At 37.9% G+C, this 27,075-nt stretch overlaps 1 protein-coding gene across 2 annotated transcripts in view; it reads right to left on the reverse strand.

Annotated features, from left to right (window-relative positions):
- The window catches only part of LOC139962935 (metabotropic glutamate receptor 3-like), a 37,581-nt gene extending 11,257 nt beyond the window's left edge, over positions 1–26,324 (reverse strand). Inside the window, exons 1-3 of one of the 2 annotated variants that reach the window (XM_071963349.1) lie at positions 26,178–26,324; positions 14,092–15,018; positions 4,244–4,625 (exon numbers count right to left, since the gene is read on the reverse strand). In XM_071963349.1, coding sequence (XP_071819450.1) covers positions 4,244–4,625; positions 14,092–14,658 — 949 coding nt within the window. In that variant the 5' untranslated portion in view covers positions 14,659–15,018; positions 26,178–26,324. Of the gene's footprint in view, positions 1–4,243; positions 4,626–14,091; positions 15,019–25,910; positions 26,139–26,177 lie in introns of those variants that run through there. The other variant, XM_071963350.1, reaches the window with a different exon arrangement.
- Between the last annotated feature and the right edge of the window lie 751 nt (positions 26,325–27,075).

Below are 27,075 nucleotides of genomic sequence, written 5' to 3' on the forward strand. Positions count from 1 at the left end.
TGAGTGATCTCATACACCTCCTCCTCCTCATGAGTGATCTCATGCACCTCTCCCCCTCCCCATGAGTTATCACATACACCTCCACCTCCCTATAAGTGATCTCATGCACCTCCCCATCCTCATGGGTGATCTCATGCACCTCTCCCTCCTCATGAGGGATCTAATGTACCTCTCCCCCTCCCCATGAGTGATCTTATGCACCTCCCCCTCCCCATGAGTGATCTTATGCACCTCCCCCTCCTCATGAATGATCTTATGCACCTCCCCCTCCACATGAGTGATCTCATACACCTCCCCTTCCCCATGAGTGATCTCATACACCTCCACCTCCCTATGAGTGATCTTATGCACCTCCCCCTCCTCATGAGTGATCTCATGCACCTCCCCCTCCACATGAGTGATCTCATGCACCTCCCCTCCTCATGAGTGATCTCATACACCTCCCCTCCTCATGAGTGATCTCATACACCTCCCCCTCCTCATGAGTGATCTCGTGCACCCTCCCCCTCCTCATGGGTGATCTCATGCACCTCCCCTCCTCATGAGTGATCTCATACACCTCCCCTCCTCATGAGTGATCTCATACACCTCCACCTCCCTATGAGTGATCTCATACACGTCCCCCTCCTCATGAGTGATCTCATGCACCCTCCCCCTCCTCATGGGTGATCTCATGCACCCCCCTCCTCATGAGTGATCTATTGCACCATCCCCCTCCCTATGAGTGATCTCATACACGTCCCCCTCCTCATGAGTGATCTCATGCACCCTCCCCCTCCTCATGAGTGACCCTATGCACCTCCCCCTCCTCATGAGTGATTTCATTCACCTCCCCTCCCAATGAGTGATCTCATACACCTCCCCCTCCTCATGAGTGATCAATTGCACCTCCCCCTCCTCATGAGTCATCACTTTACAAGATTCTGTTGGTGAGAATCCAGCTGGTTGTCAGTTTAAACTTCGTCCACTGATAAGCATGCAATAGTCTACATTATGAAACAATAATGACCATGAAAACGTCATTGGTTACGTATTATTGTTACAGGTACCAAGTCAAATCGACCTACTGTTATTATATGCAGTGTGCATACCTTACCAGTACAGAATACTGCTGACGGAGCTAAATAAATAAATACAGACGAGGAGGCAGTTAATATTACGATCACGAATGTGGGAGAAGCCCGCAAGGGCTTATGGGTTACATTATCATGTCTAACATCATGACTAAAATATCATGACTAAAACATCATGACTAAAACATCATGACTAAAACATCATGACTAAAACATCATGACTAAAACATCATGACTAAATCATCATGACTAAAACATCATGACTAAAACATCATGACTAAACATCATGACTAAAACATCATGACTAAAACATCATGACTAAAACATCATGACTAAAACATCATGACTAAAACATCATGACTAAAACATCATGACTAAAACATCATGACTAAAACATCATGACTAAAACATCATGACTAAAACATCATGACTAAAACATCATGACTAAAACATCATGACTAAACATCATGACTAAAACATCATGACTAAAACATCATGACTAAAACATCATGACTAAAACATCATGACTAAAACATCATGACTAAAATATCATGACTAAAACATCATGACTAAAACATCATGACTAAAACATCATGACTAAAACATCATGACTAAATATCATGACTAAAACATCATGACTAAAACATCATGACTAAAACATCATGACTAAAACATCATGACTAAACATCATGACTAAAACATCATGACTAAAACATCATGACTAAAACATCATGACTAAAACATCATGACTAAACATCATGACTAAAACATCATGACTAAAACATCATGACTAAAACATCATGACTAAACATCATGACTAAAACATCATGACTAAAACATCATGACTAAAACATCATGACTAAACATCATGACTAAAACATCATGACTAAAACATCATGACTAAAACATCATGACTAAACATCATGACTAAAACATCATGACTAAAACATCATGACTAAAACATCATGACTAAAACATCATGACTAAACATCATGACTAAAACATCATGACTAAAACATCATGACTAAAACTCGAATATCATGCATGTGTTACACCGGTGACATCGTCGCTGTTTAGTTTTGCATATTCATGTCTAAACTCACATCTAATCGTGGTTTATTCCTTATAATGTGAATCGTTTTTTTTTTCTTTTTTTAATATGCTGTCAAAATGTTACCGTTTTTTTAGTTAGTTTTCGTTAGTTTTAACAACTATCACTGACGTTTTCAGTCATTAAATGAAATATTGCATCGAAACATAACGAAAGCATAACATCAAACATTATCTTATGTTTTTTTCCTTTTTCACTTTAAGTTTTATCCGAGAAAAGAACATAACTATCAAGGTTGTAGTCGAAGCAAATGTATTTGAGTCCAGTTCCTAGTCCGAATCCGAGACAACTTCGTGTAAATAGACAAATGTACTCTAGTCCAACAGCCCTGGTAAAACATTGATTCCGTCTTGCTTCACTGCAGGCGACTTTCACTCGCCTGATCACCCCCCCCCCCCCCCCCTTCCCCTAGACAAACATTATAGGCAAAGAACAGCGTTTGTGTTCAACATGTAAAGTTCAGTTTATTCGCCAAAAACAGTCTTGTCCATCACTTAAACTCTATACCACAACAACATACAAATTTATTGGGCACCTAATTCACCAGTTAAATGCAGAGCTATTTTGATGGTAAACAAGTAACGGTAGTGATCTGAAAGTGACGTTTTGCGGTGAAATATGATCTAATTTAGGAGTTTAATTACTCCCTTGTGGCCATTTAAGGTGCTCCAACGAACACTATATCTTCTTATGAAGATCATTTGGATCATTGGACGTTGCTTTTAGTTCTGTTTGTGTTCATTTTATGACAAGATCATGTCGTAATTAGTTGATTTTTTATGTAAAAGAGTATAGGCCTAATTAAAAACAAATCGATCCACACTCAAGATAAGACTCACGAGGATATTAACATATAATATTGCACATCAAGCAATCTTCTTTCACATATAGAGGAATACAGGCTATTTTATGGAATACAGAATATTTAATATAGTGATTGCTCTTCCGCGATATGTATGAACGGTGGCATTAGCAGGGTTGAATGAATTATTTCTAACCGACTAATTCCTTGTGCAGTTTTTTCTTTATTTAAATTTGCGGAATAGTGTTTTTCTGTCTGTATCCCTCTGTCATTATTATGCATTTTTCGGGAATATGAATGTTACATTGTAATAATACAATCACATTGATGATACAGACAAATATGTTTGCAGATTGCTACATTTCCTATCTCCCCTGTTTATTAGATTATGTTGATGTACAGATCACTATGTATGTGGGGTGTTCGTGTCGCAGACCAAGGGAATGGTTCAGGACAACACTCCCTGCTCACACGAGTCATGTTGCATACATTTTGGTTTCTAGTATAGACAATCTCGCACACACCGAAATCATAAGTCAGAAACAGCCACACATTTAAACACCACAAATCGTACATTTGATCGTTTCATGTTCCCACTTTTCCATCCACTATGTACTAAAATAATATTCATTTGAAATCAGATGATAATTTATGTTTTGTTCTGCCACAATTATGCGGCTGTGAGTCTCCTTAAAAGTCTAGCAAATATTTGAACGCCGAGAGAGAGAGAGAGGGGGGGGGGGTGCGGGCGGGGCGGGCGGCCCGGGAGACATATGAGCTTAAATAGGAGTTGGGGTTGAACATAATTTATGCTACTTTGCTTGGCTAAAATCTAAACTTCTGATGGAGAGATACGGTATTACGGGACGCTATATGACCAAGACGGTCACCTATATTCAAAACTTGTGCCAGTGCGACACTCCGCTTACAACAATGTAAGTCAACATGCGATTAATTCGCCGTAATATTGAAATTTGGAACCGGATACAGTCTGATAACACTGAGAAGACTTACTGGTGTCAGGCAGCAAGGAGTTACTTTAAAAGTTCCTTGGTCAGACTCTCCGTTTGACCTTTACTTGAATATTGAGCTGAATATTGTCATTGAATAGAGGAGCCTAACATTGGTTTATGTGTAACCAGTAGCCAAATTGTAGAAAGGGCTAGAAAACAAAACATTGTTTAACTGAAGTCGTTAGGCTGGAGTAGAATTCTTCCTGTATTATTTCCTGTAGATATTGGTTTTAAAAAGCCTTACCTAATGCAGCTTCTTCATACCCTTGAACTGGTTGCATATCATAGTTGCCCCACCCGTCACTGCCGATCCATATAAACTGTCTCATAGCACCTTCTTCTGTTGCTGCTGCAAATATTCTCCTGGCCATTTCGACTTGCATGAAGAGTATGACTGACGTCACGTGAGATTCTCGCTGTGCTTGTTCCAGTTCCGTGATTATATCTTTGAATCTCGCATCTTCAGCAGACTCCGAGATTGTTCGGGCAAAAGCAAGACAGATATCTTCCAACGGGGCAGTCAAACGAAATTCTTGTTGGGCACTTTTACCGTACGTATCGTCTGAGTTAATGAAGGCGACGTACTTCCAATTGTACATCTTAAGGATGTCGATCATTGCTTTTACCTGAAAGAGGGAAGTAATAAACGATATTTAAGAATACTTACGAACGTATTGATTTCCGAGTAATATAATCGAATATTAAACAGTACTTATACACTCAGAGCATGATACATATATTCACACATGTGTCAACATTTCACGACAGGGACATGGCCAGAAATTTGAAAGGGGGGGGGGGCAGAATTTGAAAAGGGGTACTGCTCACAAAGGGAGCATTACTACCCTAACGGAGCGCCATGATGTACAAGACAAGTTTTGCCCAAAATGCCTCCCGTGTTGCAGGAAATAAACAATAATATAAGAGTATTGTATTACGTATTTCCGGCTACTCAAAGGGGGGGGGGGCGAGCGATCTTTCCCATTGCTCCCCTGGCTACGTCCCTGTGTCACGGGGATGCTGCTTTCACTAACACAAGGAAAACCGATCAATTAAAAAACAGCATCCTTCAAAGAATGAATCTTCTTGAACCACCCTGAAACATTATGCGACCAGTAGTAAATGATTGAAAGATAACAAAACAAATTCAAGTATAATTGTATTCTATCCCATTCCTCGGGAACTTAAAGGAGTAAATTAAATATGTTCCTTTCTGTTACATCACACCACCTGTCTGTTAGGTAAGGTATAAGCCATAAGGTGTGATATATATCGTAAGGTATTTTAGGTATCTGCCGTTAGGTGGGTTAGGTAAGGTATCTGTCGTAAAGTGTGTTAGGTAATACATTACTGTGAAACGAGGTAAAATATCTGCCTTATGTGTGTTAGGCAAGTTATCAGCCGTAAAGTGTGTTAGGTAGGATATCTACATCAGTGAGGTATGTAATGTGAAGTAATTACCATAACCTGTGTTAGGTAAGTTATCTGCCGTCAGGTGTGTATATTTATTGTAAGGTGTGTTATATGCACAAGTCGTAACATGTACTAGGTTAGGGAAATAATCGGTCGTAAAGTGCTATTGGTAGGTGTACCTCCCGTGAGGTGTGTAGGTAAGGTATTTGCAGCAAGGTATGTTAGGTAAGTTATATGGTTTGGTGTGTTAGGTATAAGTGCCTAAAACGTAAGGTGTCCTACTCTTGATATTTGACGTTGAATAATCTGAAGTGCGTTATGCATAATATCTTTCATGGAATGAGTTTAAGAATGATTTGTGTTAATTATATATTTTCCACTGAATGCATAATATCTTTCATGGAATGAGTTTAAGAATGATTTGTGTTAATTATATATTTTCCACTGAATGCATAATATCTTTCATGGAATGAGTTTAAGAATGATTTGTGTTAATTATATATTTTCCACTGAATGCATAATATCTTTCATGGAATGAGTTTAAGAATGATTTGTGTTAATTATATATTTTCCACTGAATGGCCCAGTTACTAACGCTGCGATGTGTAAGGTATAGTAACAGCTGATTCTGAATATTCTTAAAAACTAAATGGTGTGATTTAGCAAAGGCATATCTGCAATTCATCAATACATTTCTTTTAAACACTATAGACCTCAGTCGCGCGGTTGTTGCGTTTCATTAGTAACATTCTGCCGATACCTGCAATATTCTTGACACCAAATACACTCCTGTATCCAGGTGTAATCTTCTGTAATTCTAAATTCCCGAGAAGGAGCGATTAGGCATAACAGAAAAGTAACATGACAAGTCAATATGGCTGTGATTCGTGTGTGCAATGTAAATTGGATAGTATTAGCCAATTCTAAGTGGTGAATTGGTTTTAAAAGGACATTGGGATTTCTTCCAACCTTACGCATATACGCAATGTAATTCATACAGCACACTAGCAGTATAAATTTCTTTATCTATTTGCAATGCTGGAGATCTTACATTGGAATATCAATGGACCAGAGCATGCGATAGTTCATGCTAAATTAATTTCTCCAGGGATTGGATACATCTTGGAGGAACATTTTCATATTTACAGTAATACTGATTTAATTATGTAGCTACAGTCATGCAATCAATCCGTTTGGGTAGTGAAAAAAATAACATTATTATGTTTATCTGTCCTCGTATACTCTCTCGGCAAACTCTGTCAAGTTCGTACAAAATCATCACTCGTCAATCTTCTCTCATATGATGGGGTCCTATAATGTACTCCGTATCATGCAATCTTGTACTTAAACTCATATTCATAAACATATTCCAAATCATTTTGTTCCGACATTTAAAGTTCGGTCACCTGCTATTGACCACCTGACTCTATGGACAGATGAAAGCATAGCGTCAAAAATCGATCTCATCTCATAAACATAAATCTTGACAGTTTGGAGATGGTTTTTAAGGATATCTGACCAATTAGCATAGATACCATTCAGAAACTTCTTCAAAACTGTTTTTTCATATATTTTTTTCATCTTATATTAAATTTTACGAATTTGAGAATCAGTTTGAAAGGATTTCTAAGTTTTCGCGGCAAAAAGGACTTTCTACCTTACGAAGAATTATACTGAATGCAGTAAAGTACAGCGTACCGTAGATTTAAAATAAAGGCTTTCGCATGCAGGACCGGCGAGACACGTTCTTGCATTTTAAATGGATTAAAACCTGCCTTGCTAAATATGAAAGGCATATATAACTTGATTTAGGTGGGCCCTGGCATCGTATTCAATCTATGTATCAGAAGTATAACCACGCACATACAGCCTGCTGCGCGTAAAACCTAGGCATATCTTCAGTGTGTTCGTTGGTTGTTCTTGTAAAGAGATTTGTCATGAACGTATTTAATCATTTTTTTTTGTGCTTTGGCCTGCCATGTTAATCTTATAATCTCAATTTCTCGTCTCAAGTATAAATTTGCAAACTTATTGAATTTAGTGCGTTTTGCAATTTTCATGTGAGTACGGAACACTTTGACGTTACAACCACAAACATCTAAAGTGACTTGACCGAGCACCTTTCTCATACTGCACTCTCTTTCGGCATTTCATTACGTACCAGAAATATCAAAGTCAAACTTCGAAGTTCGTATCCAATCTTGTAGCTTATTTTATACAGCAGATTGTTACAAGATGATAAGTACTATAGCAAGATCAATTCGATGCCCCATTTTACACCAGCTTCCTTCCTTCATTTCCCTCCCACTTACTTTTTTCCTCCCAGAAATCTTCCCCATGAAAGAAGCACAAGATATACATGATCCAGGTTTATAAGAAAAATCCATCAAAGTGCCCCTTTCCAAAAATATGAGAGCCATTTTGGTTATAAAGGTACCCCTTTTCAGCTTTGACCTTTCCATATGAAACAAAGGAAAATCGCATGTCTCTTCCCTTCGAACTGTTGCTCCCCAAACTGAACACTTTCCCGCCTCCCACCCCCACCCCCCGCCCCCTCCCACCTGATCTTTTACGATGACTGTATGCGTTCAAAAGTGGAATGCATGCATAATATTTCTCTTGTTTGAAAACAAGATTTATGTATTCAGAAACCAAGTGGTACGCGTGTTCATTAAAATTATGCAATCACGTGTTTCTTGTTATGCTATTAACAAAATTTCCACATGATGTTGACCTTCCGACATTCATCTTTATTTGGAGCTTTTGTACTCTTAGCAAAAGCATGCCATCTTAAAAAGTTCACACATTAGTACAAATTTAGCAACACACAACGAGGTATAGTCTAGATCTTGCAATACAAACACAGACACTGGCTCTCAACATTGTTCTAAGTACAGTAAGTACGTTGTACATAGATGTCCGTTACAGCGACAACATATACGGATCAAGTCATTTGTTAAAGAAGTACCGTACTTGGCATTATAAATAAGAGACATAAAACATGTATAGCTAACGGTATAGAGTGATAGAACTAGATTCAAACTAAAATGCCAGTAAGTATTAACACACGAAGGATGTAATATCTATGAGTATACTGTTTGTACACAGCAAGTTTTGTCTGTCTTTCAATCAAATAAAAGTCGAACAAAAGAAATCATCGCAAGAAGTTTGTCTCTTTCAAAGCCATTACGTAATGTACATTGACAGACATGCTTGGATGAGTCTGTGCTATTACATCAGTTAACTGTATAGTCATAGTCATCGTCATCACAACCCCATCATAACTGTCATCGTCCCCATCAACATCATCATCTAATTCACGATTTTCTCAAATATATTCAAGCAAATCCTGGATATAAACTGGGGACATTTTCTTGGCATGTAATCATAACTTGGTAGATTTTAAGGCTGTGACATAAACAGAGCTCTGAGCACTCCACTTTAGTTCTATTACAATTGAACAGGCAGTTGACCTGCAAACAACATGTAGTTATTATAACATCTGCCCAGCTACTTCCAATTATAAGGCATGGCGGTAACTTTATTTACATGGATATATGTGTTCACTTAAAGAACAAAGTCCACTCTTCTGTAATCTTTATGTTACGTAACTGAAAGAACCTTCGTTATCTACGGCGATTCTTTAAGTGTGTGACAAGATACAATCGATTACTACGCAAGATAAATAATTCAATTAGAGTTAATGTTTCCATGTCTCATGTTATTTTCATTTACACACTCAAGCACGCCGAACTTTTGTGTCCCTCAAAGTTAAAGGATCACGGGAAGGTTAAACATAGACAATAGAACAACCCACATTCACGTAGCCACTTACATTTGTGTTTTCAAGTAAACGTTGTTTTAATATATATCTTTTAATATATAATTAGTTATCATGCTGTGGGATGTTTTATATTGGACAAAACTATTGCACTAAGGCAGGAAACTGATGTAGCCTAATATATATCATATATCAGCTCTCATCTTGAGATTCGACAACATTTCCTAGCTTCCCACCTGTTTAACTCTTGTCGACCTCTAGCGCGATTTACAGCCACGTATATGGTAGGCCACGTGGGACAAAATAATGTACTATACTATAGGCGCGTATTAATGTGAATATATACACGTATATATTAGCTGCCAATCAGAAGGCCGAATTATATCCTTGTATTACATCGAATATATACAAGTATTAAATCAGCTGATTTAATACGTGTTTTCGAATTAATGCCCGTACATATTCGAATTAATACCCGTATATATTCGATGTAATACGCGTATATATATTCGATGTAATACGCATATATATTCGATTTTATACACGTATATATTCGATGTAATACGCTTATATATTCAATGTAATACGTGTATATAGGTATTCGATGTGATACCCGTATATATTTGATTTAATACGTGTTTTTATTCGATTTAAACATGTTTATAGTACGCGTATATATTCGACTTAATACGCGAATATATTCGACGTAATACGTGTATATATTCGATTTAATACGTGTATATTTTCCATGTAATACCCGTATATATTCGAATTAATACGCGTATATACAGTGGCTTAGATTTCTTTCTGACATTCGGGGGGGGGGGTCCACACAGTTTGAGATGAGGGGTGGCGAATCACGTGCAAAGGGCGTTTTCGATCGACGGGGAATGCGTGTGGTGTTTTTTGACAATCGAGACATTGAATAATGCAAAATGGTGCAACTTGGAGATCATTTTTGGCTCTTTTTTGTCACATTTATCACACTACATTTTCATATTTGAGATGTGAAAATGCAAGTATGCGAAAAGTTTAAGAAAATGCGAGCATTATATCATTTTGACATCAACAGAATTTTTCCATCGTTTCTTTGAGTGAAGCTTCTTAAGCAATGCAGCTAGGCTTCCGTTAACAGCCTAGTCAGCGATAGTACCAACTCTACCGAGCTACAGACAGTCATAGCGACATAGCCGACGTACATTACAGTATTTACGTGTTTTTTAGCTTTCTAACGATATAAATGTGTTGGTCTAACTATAACATTGGTGAAATGATAGCATGGGTAGCCCCCCCCCCTCCCCCCTTAGTCAAATGTTGGGTAATTCATCTCCATTCACTCGATCTCTTAACCTTGTTTCGAAAAAAAACAAAATTAAATACTTTTTTTTTTAAATTGGATACTTCTGTAATCATCATTTTCATGTGGAGAACAAATGTACTTTCTGGCACACGCATACCAATAACATTGGGGGGGGGGTCATTAAATGGGCCACCCCTAGTCAAATGCTGGGGGATGCATTCCCCGGGATCTACGCCAACGCGTATATAATATGGTACATTTGTGTTATAGGGCCTACCACACAAGAACATCTCAATAGATAATTCTACAATTCACATCTCTGATACTCATATACTTTACACTCATAACATGCACAATGTGGAATGTAGTGGCAGTATGGCTGCAATAGAAAACAGGACTGACCAAATTTGACGGTTCTGATTTTGTAACCTTATATAAGTATAGGAGATGAACATATACCCTACGTCAGTGGAAGATGCGGTTCGGGGGAAATCAATAATTGTCGAAAGGGTAAACATGTTAACATTTATAAGTGTTAAATATATCAGAATAATTGGATTCAAGGCCTACAAAGTTCACTGAGTTACTTCCAACATCAAGTGACTAAATATATATATTCACGTCAATACTTCAGGTACCTTACATTAATATCCATCTCTCTTTAATCACTACGATGAAAAGAACTTCAAGGAATTAATCTCACAGGGTACTGAACAAAGCAACGAACGGCTATAACGTTCAACGTTAACATCCAGTAAATTGCATTGCATGTCATAATTAACAACTTTATTGTACATCTGGTATCCTGGCCTCTCCACACTTCCAAGAAATCACACCACGTGGACACATACAGTTTCACATAATTTTACCCCAACTATCTGCTTCCTTGTCGTGATACGGGAGATACTTTCAAGTTTGAAAAACAAATATTGATTAGCCATTACTGTATGATCGAACCCAGATCGTAATGCTTTTGCTGTACTAAAATATCACATGATGATATGTCAATATTCATTCATTTAGTTTTCCAACTGGTTAGGTAAGACTTCGCAGACGGTAACTGAATATCATATATATATATATATATATATATATATATATATATATATATATATATATATATATATATATATATATATATATATATATATATATATATATATATATATATATATATATATATATATATATATATATATATATCGTCTGATATGAATTATAAGCTCCTACCCCACCCCCCTCTCTCATATTTTCCCTGTTCTTAGCCTATGCTTATATTTCATTGTACTTATTTGTTGCAGTAGTTTCATCATCAGTGCGTCGCCCGCTACAACAACAAAATTGTTTTTTACACCCTACAATAATGACCACAGTCGTGTACGGTAATGATGAGTGCTGTATTCAAACCACCAGTTTAGGGACCCGTGCTGCATTTTATGATGTAATTTTAGTCAAGACATTCAAAGTCTACATTTCATGTATTGGTAAACAAGAGTGATTTGCTACCTGAACTCTGAATCCAACCACTCCCCTGCAGATGTTCAGTTCTCACGTATTCCGGGGTCGTGTTAATACTGCATGCAATTTCTCAAAATCTCAATTGTTGGAACGTTATCTAACAAGCCTTATCGAATCAATTGCTACATTAGGACTACAAGCTAACTTCAAACATGTAGCCATGTCTAGCAATATCTCCGCATTATTGAACGCCCCAAGAGGTGAGGATAGGATTGGAGAGGAGAGGATTGGAGAGGAGAGGATTGGAGAGGAGAGGAGAGGAGAGGAGAGGATTGGAGAGGAGAGGATTGGAGAGGAGAGGATTGGAGAGGAGAGGATTGGAGAGGAGAGGATTGGAGAGGAGAGGAGAGGAGAGGAGAGGAGAGGAGAGGAGAGGAGAGGAGAGGAGAGGAGAGGAGAGGAGAGGAGAGGAGAGGAGAGGAGAGGAGAGGAGAGGAGAGGAGAGGAGAGGAGAGGAGAGGAGAGGAGAGGAGAGGAGAGGAGAGGAGAGGAGAGGAGAGGAGAGGAGAGGAGAGGAGAGGAGAGGAGAGGAGAGGAGAGGAGAGGAGAGGAGAGGAGAGGAGAGGAGAGGAGAGGAGAGGAGAGGAGAGGAGAGGAGAGGAGAGGAGAGGAGAGGAGAGGAGAGGAGAGGAGAGGAGAGGAGAGGAGAGGAGAGGAGAGGAGAGGAGAGGAGAGGAGAGGAGAGGAGAGGAGAGGAGAGGAGAGGAGAGGAGAGGAGAGGAGAGGAGAGGAGAGGAGAGGAGAGGAGAGGAGAGGAGAGGAGAGGAGAGGAGAGGAGAGGAGAGGAGAGGAGAGGAGAGGAGAGGAGAGGAGAGGAGAGGAGAGGAGAGGAGAGGAGAGGAGAGGAGAGGAGAGGAGAGGAGAGGAGAGGAGAGGAGAGGAGAGGAGAGGAGAGGAGAGGAGAGGAGAGGAGAGGAGAGGAGAGGAGAGGAGAGGAGAGGAGAGGAGAGGAGAGGAGAGGAGAGGAGAGGAGAGGAGAGGAGAGGAGAGGAGAGGAATGCGTGATGCAGGCCTACGTAACTTACGAAGATTGGATGAATATGTTGTTTACGATTTTTTTTTTCAGCTGGAATGGAAACCATTTTGTTTTCAGTGTTTTTTCGTAGATCTTGTTACCTTTCAGATGCAAGGAAATGCACTTGATTCGTTGATACAAAACATATCGTGAAATGATATACCTCCACATACATATCCTGATGCAATCATCTTGAGGTTTTCGTTACAAGTGACTGGATAAGATATCAGCAGTGACGTAGCTCAACGCCCTCTTCCTCTTCCTCAGTTTGATTCTCTTTGTCATCTTAGTGAATTGGAAATTAACTGACTAAATGTAGTACAGAATACTACTTATACATATGGCCACCATCTCCAAATAAAATGGAGATGTTCCTTAGAGTATCCGACCCCCCCCCCCCCATATGTGTATAAAACCCTCGGTTAAATCTAACTAGCTTTGACCTTGTCTGACCAGGCCGGCAATATTCCGTCTATCAATAATAATTGAGTAGTTTACTTTCTCGAAGTTTAATCCAATATGATCTCTGTTAATATAAATTCTCTGTTTGCGATTCATACATCTCCTATGCTGACATAATGATGCATATCTGTCTGTAAGGTCGAATGGTTAGAGGTTGAATTCATATTAATGTATAACATGAAATCAATCTTTCCCTCTATTTCTGTATTGTATACAACGGACTACCTTTAATTAATCAAAAACTTAGTGGAACAATATGACAGTGAGAATAGCAATGAAATGAGGAACATTTCCTGGAGATAAAGACCCACATTGCGAATGAAGTTTATTCCACATCTTAGAAGGTGATCAATAACAATCGCATATACCATAAGTACAAAAATACCGAGTTGCCTTGGAAACTTGTGTTTTATTCACTGGGGTCTATATTAAGAGGGCACGCATCATGTTAAACCACTATATGTATATAAATGTACTCCTTAACCTCACAAAAGGATAGAAACGAAAACAATCGACAAGTCATTCGGTGATGGCTTCAGCAATACACACACTGCCACATCCAACCCCCCCCCCCCCACACCCCCAAGTACAATAGAAGCTTACCTGAAAACTATCCGGCGGCACAGTTCTTAAGAAATAAGGGTACCTTTCGTCGTTGCTGAGTTCATCGCTAGTTGAGAGGTAACTCACTTGAGGAATGTCATACAAACCTAAGAGGATCGTTGATTGCACACTTGATGAGCTTCTCTGAGGGCCCACGACTCCCAATATCCTGGGGAGTTCACCATGATCTGCTATCGGGTTATCGCAGTCACACGTTATCGACTTCCGGTATGGTGGGATAAAGTTTAAAGACTGCTTAAGCGACTCAGCGAGATATGAGCACGTATCGTATATCTCGTAACCAAGGGTGATATTATTTAGAACGGACGAATTTTGGTTGATATTTTCAATGGCGAACACCATAGCTTCAAGTCTTCTTAACGAACCTATCTCACGTAGTTGCCCGCATTCCCTACCTCGTTCATTGTAAAAGTGAAGCGGGAAAAGTCCGCCTATGTTTAAATCCCCGTGGTTACTGTAATTGAGATACCCCTCAGTGTGGCCGATAATTAACGATATTGTGGCCAGTATGACACCAAGCAAATTAAAGCTATCGTGATACTTCATAATCACAACTGTTTTGCCTTTAACTCATATTCAACTGCAGGAAGTACACTAAAAATAGGAAATTTGCCAAAGGTATTTCATTAAACTGCTATAGGAGAAGAATGTAAAATCTCTCCCTCTACCCCATCTTGAAGATCACCACATTCGTGAATTCTTCTTTTGGTTATAAACATTCTGTCGATGAGCTTGATCTTGTATTATGTTCCCTCTCTCATCTCTCTCTGCTTGACGTTTTATCAAGTAACAATGTCTTGACCAGGCTCATGGTCGTAACAGAACATCTTCGCGTACTGTTAACAGCGTGCTGAGGTATCTGGGCATGTCAGCAACATTCAGAATCAGTGAATAACTTTATGGAGTCTGAAAAAAAAGAGCCAAACTGAAAATGGTAATGCCTCGGAATACGGAGCAATTGAAGAAGCAAGAAAAGAAACAGTAAGATCAGGTACACTTTGGAGGTTGACATACCATGCTGTACATCTAACCAGAAAGCCAACAGGGTAGTGATCCCTTGCCAAGTATTATATTAGCACATTCACTTAAGTACACACATTTTCTATATACCAAATATGAAATTTATCGACTACGTACTTTTTGAGTTATCGTGTTTACAAGCAGGCGTCACTGACACACACACATGCACACATGCGCACACGCCCACGCACCCACGCATGCGGACACGCCATGATTATCGCATATAGTCCTCTTGCCGTCGGAAAGGAACCAACAACAACTGTTTGAAAGCAAATAATATCCTGTATAGCACAAGTTCAACGTACCTCTGGTTGGAAGAGACTGTATGACATGCATTATCAGGGTACATTAAGCTCCATATTACTACAGCGTGAAAGCTGTTAATTGTTCTACATAATAATAGTTTTAGTTTTAGAAAATTGTTCAAACTAGCTAAGGGCAAATCAGGAGTATATAAATAATTGAAATTGTAGTGAGTCGGAAAATCCAGAACAGTGAAAAAGCTTAAAGTCTCCATCCGGGACTCGAACCCGGGCCTCCCGCTTTATATGCGGACACCCTAACAAACTAGGCTATGGACGTTTATTGTTTGCCTAGAAGTTCGAAACCGGTAAGGAAGGTCGTAATTCAACTGACATTCAATCAGCGTCCATTGCCTAGTTTCACCTACATAATTTCCCTGTTTACAAAGAACAGAGTAGAAAATGTAAATAATATTGCTAGAATCACAAGAGAAGGAAAGGAGGGGGGGGTCCTAGACCATGATCGACAATGGGAAGTTTAACCATAGTGCCATGGTAATATGGATGTCATTTGACGACGAGGTTTTCCGAAACAGACATTGCTTGCGGAGGTGGATACTGGATTGGAAAGTGTGCAGGAAGTGAAATGAAATGTAAGGTTGTGTTTGTGTGTGTGTGTGTGTGTGGGGGGGGGGGGGGATTGACGAAAAGCTAGCATGAGGGGGGGGGGGGTACCTTAGACGATTATCCTATAGAACGATCTGTGTCATGACTTTTGGACTTAATATGTCCTCACGGTTCAATTTGTCGGCCCTAGATATATCCCGTCTGATTAATTGAAGAGGCTAAACGACGTTTAAGAAATATCCAGTTAAGATGTTCATAATCACGTAGATCGGAGCAAATCCGTTCCAGTCTAAGGCCTTATTGAACTCGCTTTAGTTATATTACTAGCTGTTTATCTGATTTATAATTGCTGGGCTCTTGCTTAACTCTGTATGTATATCCGCCCAGCACTTATCCTTACACGTCAATATAGCCTTTCCCTGATACAGATGATGCGAGGGAACTCTCTGTCTTTAGCATGCCAACTACAAGGTGCCAAAATAGGGATACATAATGTCAATATTGAATTTAAAGCGACTAAAGTGTAAAGGCTGTACGTTAAAGGATACTGGAACACGTTTCATTTATCCTACAGCAGTTATTGACATTTCACATTAGATTGATACTGCACTATTGTCAGGAATGAAACAACAACTTCAACACGCCGACAGGATCCCCAGAGCTAATTGTCTAATGGTTGCTCTGTTATTATGAACCAATACCTCAGTGATATGTGACAATAACCTGCGGATATGTTACCCGTCCCTTCCTCAACCATCTGGACCGCCAGAGGGACCGGGACAAATTATTAATTTGTGGAGTCGATATAAACCTAGGCTCATATGCAATAAGACGAATCTAATTTTATTACTGTGAAAATTCAGACGATAGTGAGTTACTGTGCCTCGTATATAAACAGCACAATAGTAAACAGTGTTATTTCATGTGTGTGTGTGTGTGTGTCAAAGAAAAAGCAATTCCAGACTTTTTGATAATTTGCGCTAGAAAAGTAGGTTATTTCAGATTTCACGTCGTTTTTCTTTGTATTAAAAAAGCCGTTATAAGCTCATGCATTGAAGACAAGATATCCCTGTCATGTGATATAAATGATGAAAATAGTCCGTGGGTTTGACAAGTGTTAGGTGAAGGCATATTATGGCTCAAACCACGATAAACCGATGCAAAAATGATTTTGAGACCCTATATCCCATCTTGCTTTTAAAGCATTCAAAGTATAAATTAAGCTATGTTGTCCTTGAAAACCCATTAAAAGCTTTTTCCTGCTTCCTCTTGTATATTGTGCTGGAATATTTTAAGACGGACAGAGGCGGATACGATCTCTTGAATCAGGTCTGCGTGCTTGACTGATGTATCTTGCATTTATTGGCTCTATCCGGACCGAACATTTTATATTCTTTGTATTCTACCTTGAACTTTTGCATAGAGCATATCCTCGAAATGTAAAAGTAAAGAATTAGCCCCATTTTCCCTTCAAGCTCCAGACGGATGCATTACCAGAAATAGTTTTGATATGTGACAGATCAATGAAGATAATTTGTATTAATGTAGGGTGCATTCGTTTAAATTTAATTTCTTTGAAGTTTGCTTTCTAAGAATTGTGTAAAAATAGTTGGAGAACAAGATTAAGACATTCACTATTCTGCCAACACAGATCAATATTTTATCTTCCTGTCCATTCTAATCTAGAAACTATCTTTCACCTGCAAACGCAAAGTTTTCAATTAAGTTGAGAGCGGATACTATTATTGTCAGGTCCCGAAAAAGCCGCTTTCGGAGCTCTTTCTGCATGCCATATTCCTCTAACCTGAAGAAATAATATTAAGGGACATCTTAAGCAATGCGTTATTATCCTTGCGGAACATCATTTAGCCTTCATGTAGGATTGCATGATAACTCGGATATACATTCTTCACAACCAAATCATTTTTCATCACCCGAAGTTGATGTTAAGATGTTTAGGAGGTGTAGATCGATTTCGAGACAGTTATTTTGTGATCGACTGCGGTGACTGACTATAAGCACCGTTTCGAAAACTAAATCTACACAAAACCAGCCATTGTTTTAGTAACTGCAAACTTACGGAGTGTATTGCCACCGACCGTGTGCACTGTTGTTGGTTGAGGCGCAGAGGCGAAGCACCCGGAAGATGCACCGTTTTAAGACCTTCTTTTTTTGGAAACAGTTTTAAAGCGCAAACATACATATCAGGAAAAGGTTTTAATATTTTTGGGATGCTTTTGTTAGAGTTAGCTAGAGAATACGCATGAGACAGCTATACACAACGTGTTCTCTTTACAAGTGTATAACAGAGACTGTAAACAAAAACTGTACCGTACATATATACAGAAAACAAGGTTATTTAAAGGTAACACACTAACAATATTAACCTAACAATAGTCTGAAGCAGAGCTGTTACAAAAAGCACTTAACTGATCCACAAAATGCATTCCTTCTTACTACATATAATAGAGCTAGGAACATATAGGTATATCTACAGTATCAAATAGAATGTTAGACAACACTTATTAACAGCTTTGAATTCTCAATGAGGGTCCAAGGGTTTTCGAGCTGTAGCAATTTCAGATATTTCTTGTTCCCTCGTATCGATATTGGAGAACAAAATTAAAAATATGAAAAAACGGACTACTCTGAAGTTGTGAAATGTGTGCATTTTCTACCAATTATTGGAGGGGTAAAATATAACCCTTTGACCCAGTTCATATGACTCTCGTACTGTATCAACTTGTTGCCAAGCAATAAACTCTTTGGTCCAATGAAAATAAAGTTAGCAGTTCCATTTAACGGCGTATTTTCCATTCGATATTCGTGAACAGAATCAGATGGTGAATCTAGATATAATTGTTAGTCTTATATTTACCCTAATTTTTGGGAAAAGTAGACGTAAGGTGAAACCAGTTACAATATGTTTCCCTAGACACTATTTTCTATAACTGTTAATTTATAGTGCGTTAATGACCCCATCCATGCCTGTCGTTAGTACATAAATTCCTCTCCCACCCCAATGGTACACCTCCCATGGAAACACGTTTCGGTCCCACCGTGGCTGATCTTTGTCTACTTTTGCAAGAAACAAACTGTGGATCTATGAATAATGATCGCAAATCATAGACTAAAGAATGGGATGCAAATTCAATATTTTCTGCAGACATGAAGGATACTGGTTGTACGTGATTATTTTCTTAATCCTGTTATTGAGGTTTGAAAAGGAAATCGTTTACTTTGGATTTCACTACTTTTCCTTTACAATACTAGACAGCGCATCGAGACTTCGTTGTGTGCTGCGCTTTAACAGAACTGTTTTATTATTATTAGTAGTATAATTATAATTATTATTATTATTATTATTATTGTTGTTGCTGTTATTATTAATTAATTAATTAATTATCCTGGTATAATAGCATATGCAATATTATGAAATTTTTCGTCCCTCCAAATGCTATCCCATCGTGACTGTTTTTGTAAAATATACCACGAAAGGTCACCATGCATGGTTCCTACAAATAAGCATGGAACATAAAACATGCATTTCCTAACCTATATATTTTGTCTTTGTCATTACAATTGATAAGCAAACAAGTTAATCCAATCAACTAAGTCAAATGATTATGTGATTTAGCTAAGTAGCAGTGAATCCGACTTCAACTCTGGTTTCGTAATTAATGTAAATCTCAATATCATTACAAGATTGCATTAACACCAAAAGGCTCGTAAAATCACCATGGAAACTGACTCTCATTTTGTTTTCTTCTTTTCTTGGTGTTCATATTGCTTTATTTTTCGTTGTCTTGGTTACTTTCTTATTCCTTAATGTGTAAAGTTAACGTCATCTTCGCTATTTGATAGTTGTTGTTGTTGCTGATGTTGCTATTTTCGTTATTGTTGTTTCGTTGTTGGCGTTACTATAGTTACCACGGTTACAGATTTTATATTGCCCTTTTCCTTTTTTTAAACCATTATTCACCAAAAACGGTCACAATTGACCACTGATATTATCCTCAAATGTCTCTTTTTCTCTTCTATTCAAGTTTTTTACGATGAGACTTTCAAATATTATAATTCAAAAAATAAGGAACAACCGGCTCATCACATCTTTGTTAATTACGTCATAGGGAGGAGGAGGTAATTAAGTGTTAATTGCTTGTAATCAGCCTTTAATTCCAGTTTCTTCTTGTTAAAGACCGTTACTAAACCGTTAAATTAATATTACTGTGAACAGCAATTAAGATAAACACAGTTTTCTCATTTTCTCCTCGATTTCATTCAGTTTCAGTTTGATTACTGGGTTTAAAGATGTTGCTTGATTATTGAAGCCATTTACGTATTTTATAAACTCATTTGAGACAGTGTGTTCAATTTTCCGGTCAATCTTGGTTTAACTGTCATTTTAAGCAATGTCCTTTGCTACCTTTCTGCAAATAATAGATTTATTTATATATTTGACCTGTTTATATAAAATCATCGGAAATCAATGATTCCAACTGTACTTTTAGCAACGGTTTGGAATATAGATATTAAATGGATTCTATGGCGTGAGACATGTATTTCTACGACAATGGTTAAACTTCCAGATAGAAACGACATAATGTATCAGACTTTGATGTATTTTGCTTGGATGCAACCTCAAAATGATTGGCATTTAATGTCAAAAAAAAGTAAAGGAAAGAGGTCGATATTACTTTGAAACGTGCAAATTATAAACAGATGATAAACTTCCGTGTTCATGAAAGCTGCCACGTTCATTGAAGTTGTGCATCTTTCAATGAAAATTATTTACAAAGGAGTTCTGACTGTTTTGTTGTCAAATTTCAATATCTCGTTATTTCAAAAGTAGTTTCACTTTATGCAGTGTGTATAGTATATATGAGAATCACTATACAATCGATAAAACCTTTATTATCTACAATATATTCATTGCAATCAGATTTAGGAACCTGTCTAACTGCATGGTATAGAAGAGTAATCGTGTGTAAATTTAGGGAACACAATATTAATGGCTCTTTGCCTCAAAGTTGTTTCTATTACAAATGAGAAGTATAGCTAGAGGTCCAATATAGTTGTATCAGTTATATATTTCCAGCGGAGATGGTGAGGATAAATATATCATGAATGTACAATGTAATTAGCTCGCAATCTGATTGCTATGGATCAAGCAACCTCTGTATTGCTTTTTATTTATTTTATTATTGTTGTTGTTGTTCGTCTGCCGCTCTATGACTACTTTAATTGTTAGTAAATCGTTTAATTAAAGTAAAAGTTGTATATCAATCGTATTCAGTTATATACCAAAGAGGAAACATGGCCATTTGTGATAATCTTGGAAATATTTTCTAAGATATGCACTCTACGATACCTTATGCAGATAAAACGTGATAAATGATTGCACAATGGACAAACGTTACTTCTGCTATATGGTTAAATAAGTAAAATAGCTACCTTTTTATACAATAGAATGGAACGGTGTGGAAACATCAGGTTCAACGTCTGCGTTAACTAATGCAGTTACGCATTGTTCCCTTAAGTCTTTTAGACTGTAGGAGAATATTTCATTAAACTACTTTGATTGGTTTTTCTTGGTTTTCTTTAAGGCAACGATAAATTAAAGGTAAAATCCAATCTTCTCGGTAAGAAAGACCAGTCTTGCCTTTGGAAAGATTTGAACAGCACTATGCAGATGTTTAAAGAAGCATGTTGAATTCATTGTGTTTATGGAGTATAAGACAGAACATTAATACAACTGGCTATATTCTGAGGTAAAGTCGCTGAATGTGTAAGCCTTATTATAATACTCCCGTGACATTATCCCATTATAAAGTTTGTATGTGTCTGGCCATGACATGAACATCAACTAGAAAGAGCACAGACCAACTGATAACACAAAGTGATTATAATACTGTTATATGCCTACACATGTAATGTAAATCAATTTCGTAAGTACCAGCGGTGCATGTCTTTGCCTGCCATGATACAACCATTGAAAGGTGAAGGGTGATGATAACGCTCTAATTTAATATCTGCTGCACCAAAGTCATAATGAAGAAATCGTAAATTATTAATGCCCAGTATGCTACTGACGATCTTTAAAAAATTAAATACAATACAATCGAAATTAGTCACGTATACATGATTCTATTTCATTTTGATCGAACATGTGTTTCTTTTGTTTCTACGTGTGTTATGCGCACTCCGAAATTTACTTGTGCTCAAGGGGTTGGCTGTGTGAACAGCTTATCGAGCCATCCATGCATATACGTTATACCGTAAGATATATCACAATATGCAGCAAAATGCTATGCGAAATGACTCAATTTCAAAAAATTAGAAAAATTACTGTTGTTTTCTGCACAAGCAATACAATCAATACAAACGGTTAATTGTGGTAAAAATATGAAAAAGATGCAAAAAAACAAAATGCTAAGCCAAGAAAACAACGCTAAAGTGTGAATTTATGGGTAACCCCATACTTCAAACTATTAGGTGTATTAGGTGTATATGTGTGATCGCCGATGATACATCACGAGTATTGGTCGCACGTTTTAGTCAGCTTGGCCTACTAAATTCGATGTCAGTTTTCAAAAGCACTTTCGTCGAGGAGTTCTGCTCTTGACTGTTTCCATATACTGCGATTACTTCAGCTTTAGTAATATATATATCTGACAATTTCAACAACAATTTACACAGGGATCGGGAAATCTTGATTCGGATTTTTATTATTTATAATGTACTCGAAGGCGATGATATAACTTGTGCGTAAATAACGAAATCGTGAGCTAATTAAGTCAGACAAAACGTATATAATTATAAGGCAGCGTTGTGTGTCGATTTGGAGGAATTTTAAGATGCTGCTCGAAAGTAAAATCAGTCAACATGTAGTTCACTAGCTTCACTGTAGTCAACATGTAGATCACTAGCTTCACTATAGTCAACATGTAGATCACTAGCTTCACTGTAGTCAACATGTAGATCACTAGCTTCACTGCAATAGTCAACATGAAGATAACTAGCTTCACTGTAGTCAACATGTAGATCACTAGCTCCACTATAGTCAACAGGTAGATCACTAGCTTCTCTATAGTCAACATGTAGATCACTAGCTTCACTATAGTCAACATGTAGATCACTAGCTTCACTGTAGTCTACATGTAGATCACTGGCTTCACTGCAGTAGTCAACATGAAGATAACTAGCTTCATTGTAGTCAACATGTAGATCACTGGCTTCACTGCAGTAGTCAACATGTAGATCACTAGCTCCACTATAGTCAACAGGTAGATCACTAGCTTCACTATAGTCAACATGTAGATCACTAGCTTCACTATAGTCAACATGTAGATCACTAGCTTCACTGTAGTCAACATGTAGATCACTGGCTTCACTGCAGTAGTCAACATGTAGATCACTAGCTCCACTATAGTCAACATGTAGATCACTAGCTCCACTTTAGTCAACAGGTAGATCACTAGCTTCACTGTAGTCAACAGGTAGATCACTAGCATCACCAGTCAACATGTAGATCACTAGCTTCACTATATAGTCAACATGTATATAGATCTCTGGTTTCACACAAGGAGTGTTAGCTCAGTGGTTAACGCCGGTTCCTTTTAATCATAAGGTCCCGAGTTCGTAAGTATGTCGTCCAGTTACAGAGTTGTTGACAATTGACAATTCATAATCATGGACGTTAAATATGAATCTAAGAGACTGACTTCGGTCAGCTTGCGGCTTTGATAAGCCAATGATGGCTTCTTCGCGAGTTCCTGCTTGCAGAAGGATCTAAAATACACACATACATACATACATACATACATACACACTATAGTCAACATGTAGATCACTGGCTTCACTATATAACATGTAGATCACTGGCTTCACTTTAGTGAACATGTGCATCACTGGCTTAACAATAGTCTACGTGTAGATCACTGGCTTCACTATATTCAACATGTAGATCACTGGCTTCACAATAGTCGAAATGTAGATCACTGGCTTCACTATAGGGAACATGTAGATCACTGGTTTCACTATAGTCAACATTTAGATCACTGGCTTGACTATAGGGAACTTTTATATCAAATACTGATATCACTGCCGAAACTTTGAAATTTGATAAGTATCAGTTAACATGTAGTTAATAGTAACATGTATAACGGTGCCTGGTTTACAAAATATTTGAGTTTGAATCAAACTATTTAATAGCTCGCTCACTAATATTATTCGGTAAAGAGGTATAGTTTGATCAATTGCGTACGTAAAATTCAGTTAGCTCGTAAAAATTAGTCAATGGATGTTTGAAACGACCGTAGTGAGTGACGTCACATCTTCATGACTACGAGAGTATCGCGAAAATTAATGAATAAATGAGCAGGTTTGGCATGTAGTTTTAAATAAAATTGCGATTGCTCAAACTAAGATACTTCTTACCGTATTTTGATCATCCACGTAACGTTAATAAACAAGCATTTTGGTATATATGAAAACAATATTAATTTTTAGCAATTTAAAACCTGCAGTTTTCACAATTTAAATATTTTGTCTTTATTTTACCTAATTAAAACCCTGTTTTGTAAAATTAATGTATTACATTCAGTAATGGGATTTAAGTGTCAAACTCTGTCGAAAATTGACCAAAAGCAAAATCGCTCGTTACTACGAATGCACGAATACTGAGGCAGGCTGAGTTATAGCTATAGTTGATCAAGTGTGTTGCTGCGTGAAAAGGTATACTCACTATAACGATTGCAAGTAATAAGCACAGGGGCGTATCCAGGATTTTCCACCAGGGGGGGCGTCAGGCATGAATGATCGCCGTCCTGGGGGATGGGTCTAAGGGGAGGGGTGGACAATTTTTGCTTTCGAAGAAGGGCTGAAATGCAAAATGGTGCCATATGTGATCCATTTTTTCGACCTTAATAATAAGCAACATTTCCAGTAATACTATAATACTATAATAACGTCTTATCGTGTTAGCAAAGTATGATTAGTAATTTGAAAATCGAGGTCAAGAAAAATTGTACACAAAAAATTTGAGGCATAAAAGGTCAGCAGAAATAAATTTCGTCAAAATTTTTGCCTCGATAGAGTAACCTCACGTGTTATGCACGGAGCTATTATGGGCTTCCCTCAGGCAGCCCAGAGGCCTTATACACGCCCTTTGCTACGCGATAATACAAACACAATTACCATCTATGTTTCTAAAACTATTATGCCGCAGAACTTCACCAGAACCTTTTTTTGGCAAACAAAAAATAAAGCATACGGGAGGGGGGGGGGGGGGTTGAGCGATCACCGACATCTCACATAAAGGTCGTCATCAATTTTTTTTTTTTTTTTGCTAAACTTATTTTTTTGGTGACGGCCAATAGGGGGGCGCGCGCCTGTTGCGCCCCCCTGGATACGCCCCTGTAAGCACACGAATTATGTTGAGTAGTATGCCACGGGGACAGTCTAAAAGCACATGGACAAATCACAAACACACATGCACACCACACACAAACAACTAAAAACACACTTATCATGTAGGCTTATGCAACGAAACGACGTAACTTTTAAACCCCGTCCGCCGCCAATATTTGCATTTCTTCCATAATAAAAACAGCATTGACAGCTTTTAACACTTTCTTCAGACTTGATTTCACAATCGCCTACGAAATTCCAACTTAAGCAATTAGTTCTTCAAGTTAAACCGAGTATTCGAAGTGTAAAATAGTTTGGCATGTGTTACTCTCTCTATCTCCAGTTGAATAAGCCAATAAGTATGCCTACAACTATCGGTGACATGTAGATTGTGAAGTTATCTGTATACCGACTAGCAAACCACCAAGCCCCTCACCAATCCTTAATGCAGCCCCTCCATAGCTTTACCCAATACCGGCCTGATCTGTCTCCACTTACCTGTCAGCATTTGCAGTTAAACCCACTTTCAAGGTGGAAAAAAAAACATGAAATAGTATAACGTTCAACTTCCTTGGATGTCTTTCAAAGCATCAGAATAATACGAAGATCTATTGCAGACAGTTATCACACGTTAGTCCTATCGTAACACTTCAGCGACACTGCTTCTACAGTTTAACGTACCATCTAACATACAACAACACAAATAAGCACAACAATATATATCAACAAACAATCTTTAGTTGAAAACATAATCAGCAAACTCACGTGTTCACGAAGCTATTTCACCAAGTCGAACTTTCTTCGTCGGCGAGGGCTTCACGGACTTCGCTTCACTTAACTGGCCATTTAAATGTCAATGCGTTTTTTAAAGACTCGCTAAACATTCATTGTGCACAACCTTCTTGTTGGGTTCCAAAGTTCATGTGCGGTAAATTTACACAGGCACCACCGTTTTATTAACAAATTGTCCAGTGCAGGCAAACTATCTCGATTGGGGTTTAAAATCTGTTAAGCTGTGACGTAACGGCGGCGGTCGATAGAAATAGGCCGCAAAGGGACCTTGTAGTGCAGGGAACAATATGTAATATTATAAATCAGTAATTTTACCAACTTGAGACGACTTTCAAGATTTGTTTCATTCTTTGTGTGTGTAATTTATATTAAATGCAGATAATAAATAATTATTTTTGTGTTTAAGCATTATTTTAAAATAACGATTTTCTTCTACTAGTACGGTACCGTACCTTTATCATCGACATGTGTATCGAACTGTAAGTACGTAAAGCTGCGTTTGTGTTGGATTGTAAAGGTCGTTCTGATCATTATGTTATATTCACAAATAATTGGATAAAGCCCTTAATCTAAGTCCAAAGAGGTGGATAATAACGTAACAACCATTTACTGCTATTTGTGAGCTATTAACGTTGTTTATTGCAGTACAGAAAGTGTAGCGTCACAGAATACTTTAATGCCATCCTGTTTCATTTACAAACCGTAAAAAGTTTACTCCTTAAATTTTCTACTTGCTGGTACTATGTTAGCTACCTAAGACACAGATAAATGTTGTCATGCACAGTATGTGGACAAGGTTACGGCAAACTGAAATGCAAACGAAGTCAGAGGTATCCATTTACGGACGGGGCGCTTAACACACATCGCCCTT

This window comes from Apostichopus japonicus, chromosome 21, assembly GCF_037975245.1.
Source record: "Apostichopus japonicus isolate 1M-3 chromosome 21, ASM3797524v1, whole genome shotgun sequence".
NCBI classification, from domain to species: Eukaryota; Metazoa; Echinodermata; class Holothuroidea; order Aspidochirotida; family Stichopodidae; genus Apostichopus; species Apostichopus japonicus.